The 3,193-nt window shown below is 63.9% G+C and overlaps 1 protein-coding gene across 1 annotated transcript in view; it reads left to right on the top strand.

Annotated features, from left to right (window-relative positions):
• The window catches only part of LOC103755879 (protein sidekick-2), a 26,021-nt gene extending 23,101 nt beyond the window's left edge, over positions 1–2,920 (top strand). Inside the window, exons 23-28 of the mRNA XM_029960107.1 lie at positions 16–160; positions 461–625; positions 918–1,058; positions 1,666–1,804; positions 2,116–2,262; positions 2,872–2,920. Coding sequence (XP_029815967.1) covers positions 16–160; positions 461–625; positions 918–1,058; positions 1,666–1,804; positions 2,116–2,262; positions 2,872–2,920 — 786 coding nt within the window. The remainder of the gene's footprint in view (positions 1–15; positions 161–460; positions 626–917; positions 1,059–1,665; positions 1,805–2,115; positions 2,263–2,871) is intronic.
• Positions 2,921–3,193: the final 273 nt, after the last annotated feature.

Raw genomic sequence — 3,193 nt, 5'->3', positions numbered from 1 at the left:
TGGCCCCTCCCTCAGCTCTGCTCTGGGTCCCCAGGTGCCCCCGGCCCCCCCGGCGAGCCCTTCATCTCCCGCTATGGCTCAGCCATCACCATCCACTGGTCGAGCGGGGACCCCGGCCAAGGGCCCATCACCAGATACGTCATCGAGGCCCGTCCCTCAGGTACTGAGCTCCTCTCGTCCACACCTCGATACCAGACGTACCCTGGGGTCAGGAGAGAGGGAAACTGCGACAGGGAGTGCTGACCTGTCCCAGGCCACCTGACAGGCTGGGTTGGGGATTAGGACCCAGTGTCTGTGGGTTGGCCATGTGCTGATCTGTGAGGAAAACACTGTGGAGCGGGGCTGGTGGAAAGGGCAGCACCCAGAGGGCACACAGTCCTGGATGGAGGCACATCAGCCCCTCTCCCTGGGGTGTCCTGCAGAACCAGCCCTTCCCTCCCAGCCCCCTTCTCTCTTCCAGATGAGGGGCTCTGGGACATCCTCATCAAAGACATCCCCAAGGAGGTGACCTCCTACACCTTCAGCATGGACATCCTCAAGCAGGGGGTCAGCTACGACTTCCGTGTCATTGCCGTGAATGACTATGGCTACGGGACCCCCAGCACTCCCTCCCCCTCCGTGTCAGGTGGGCAGCACGTGGGTGTCCTGGGGGGTTGCTGTCCCCCCTGTGCCAGAGGGAGGGCCCTGGTGTTGTTCTGTTCTCATGGCCATCACTGAAAGCCATCCCCTGGCTCCTACAGAGTCCCAAATTCCACTGTCAGCACTCCCATTCCAAAGCTCCCTGTTATCCCCTTACCACATGCATCCAGGTCTTATAAAATTCCCCAAGGGACCCTGTGCCCTGCAGTCGGGTCTGCGCATCCAGACTAGTTGTCCCCCACGCCTATCCCCCTCTGACCCTCCCTGCTGTGCCCCAGCCCAGAAAACCAACCCATTCTACGAGGAGTGGTGGTTCCTGGTGGTCATTGCCCTGGTGGGGCTCATCTTCATCCTCCTCCTTGTCTTCGTGCTCATCATCCGCGGGCAGAGCAAGAAGTACTCCAAGAAGTCAGACTCAGGTGAGTGTGGGAGTGTGCTGGGTGGTGACAGGACCCTCCAAGTGCCAGCCCTGATCCCATGGGAGCCTCCTGGGGGCCTCCCTGCCTGCCTCTGGGGTCTGAGTGGAGCGGTGGGAGCCTCCCTTCCTGCCTGCCTTGGGAACAGCTGCCCCAGGGAGCCAGTGACACATGATAAGGATGCTGTGGCCTTCCCAGAGCACACTGGGAGCTAAAGATTAAATAACTGACTTGTCCCACAGTCAGCTGCAGAGGCAGGGCAGCCCGGGGGCTTGCAGAGGTCACTGGGATTAGCCAAACACAGCTCTGTTTTCTTAGCTCTATCAAGGGCTCAAATTGTGGGGAAAATCCAGACCTCCTCGCTAAGCAAACAGCCCCAGAGCTGGGAGCTGCAGGCACTGGGGCAGCTCGGGGGGCTGAGCCAGGGCAGGCAGGCTGGGCATGGCCCATGGCACTGAGCACAGGGCTGGCACCTCTTGGCTGTGGTCACTCTGGAGCCAGCACAATTCCTTCTGGACCGTTCTCCAGCCCCCCTGTGCAGGGTCCAGACCCGCCCTGTGCTGTGCTGCCTGGGGAGGGTCTGGGAGAGGCTGAGCATCCCATCCCCCAGGGAACAGCTCCAAGGCGACCGCCCTGAGCCACGGGGAGATGGTGAGCCTGGATGAGGGCAGCTTCCCTGCCCTGGAGCTCAACAACCGGCGCCTCTCCGTCAAGAACTCCTTCTGCCGGAAGAACGGCATCTACACCCGGTAGGGACCCCCCACCACAGCCCCCTCCCCACACAGGGGGACTGTTTCACTCATCGTGTCCATTCCTGCTCCATCGTGGGATGGGCACAGGGCTGGGACCCCCAGGGGTGACCCTGTTCTGCCCCATGGCCCCTGAAAAGCTGGGACTCCCTGAGCCCCCGTGGATCATGGGATCAGGGGTTTTTTGGGGGAATTGGCCAACCAGCTTAGGGATGGTCCGTGAGCCTGCCCTGGGAGTCGGCTGGAGTTGTCCCCAGGTGGCACAGCCCCGAGGGGAGGGGACACACGCTGACCCCCTGCCTGTCCCCGAGGTCCCCACCCCGGCCCAGCCCCGGCAGCCTCCACTACTCGGACGAGGACGTGACCAAGTACAACGACCTGATCCCCGCCGAGAGCAGCAGCCTCACCGAGAAACCCTCTGAGGTCTCCGACTCCCAGGTGACCACCCAGGGCTGCACGTGGGGGTCCACTGGGGCAGGATGGAGGGTGCTGGGATCCCTCCCTGGGCATCAGCCCTGCCACGAGGCAGGTCCTGGTGCTCATTCGGGAATAGCAACGCTGCTCCTGCCCCGTCCTGCTTTTCAGGCAGCAGCATCCCCATGGCTTCGTGGCACGGAGCCTGAGCGAAGCTGGCCCAGCCCCCGGCCCGTGTGCTGGGGATGTGACACCGTGGGGGGCTCACGGGGCTGCTGGGGACAGGGGCTGGGGGACGGGAGGTCAGCAGGGCTGGGGGACTGTCCCGCTGCCCGGTCGCTGGTGGCAACGTCCACGGCTCTGCCAAGTCCACAAAATGCCACCTTTGTCTTGTCCCGGAGCAACGGGCAGCTGTGGCTGGGCAGGAGCGTGGCCATGGGAGCTCCCCGGGCAGGCAGCCCCAGGGAGGCCATGGGAGCATCACCCCCGGGATGGATCCCGGGTGGCATCTCAAAAGACGAGGCTGATGCCCAGGGGAAGGTCTGGGGGTCCCCGGGGCTGTCCCCGAGTAGGAGGGGACTGTCCCCAAGCAGGAGGGGTCTGTCCCCAGGGGGGCCCCCCCTCGCTGCCCACACCGGCTGTTTCCTTGGCAGATGCCAGCCCCGCTCCCTGCGGCCCGAGCGGGGCTCGAGTGGCTTTTGAGGAGCTGTGAAGAGCGGCGGGAGCTGGCGCTGGCGCGGGGCAGTTCCCACCGCCCTCAATGGGCCCTTTGTGCGCCGCCGGGGAAGCTGAATCCAATTACCGGCAGCGCCGAGGCAGAGCCCAAAAACACCCCTCCCGCCAGCCCGGGGGCATTGCAGCCTCGGGGGGGGCCAGGAACCTTTTGTATAAGGTTTTGTTTTGTTTTAGCAAGAGGCAGAAACCCCCCAGTGGTGCTGCTGCCATCCCAGCCTCTAAATACTTTTGGGATGTGCT

The sequence above is a fragment of the Manacus vitellinus genome, unplaced genomic scaffold (genome assembly GCF_001715985.3).
Source record: "Manacus vitellinus isolate BGI_N305 unplaced genomic scaffold, ASM171598v3 scaffold_24_pilon, whole genome shotgun sequence".
NCBI classification, from domain to species: domain Eukaryota; kingdom Metazoa; phylum Chordata; class Aves; order Passeriformes; family Pipridae; genus Manacus; species Manacus vitellinus.
The sequence above is the reverse complement of the archived record's forward strand: the minus strand, read 5'-3'. Positions and strand labels throughout refer to the sequence as shown.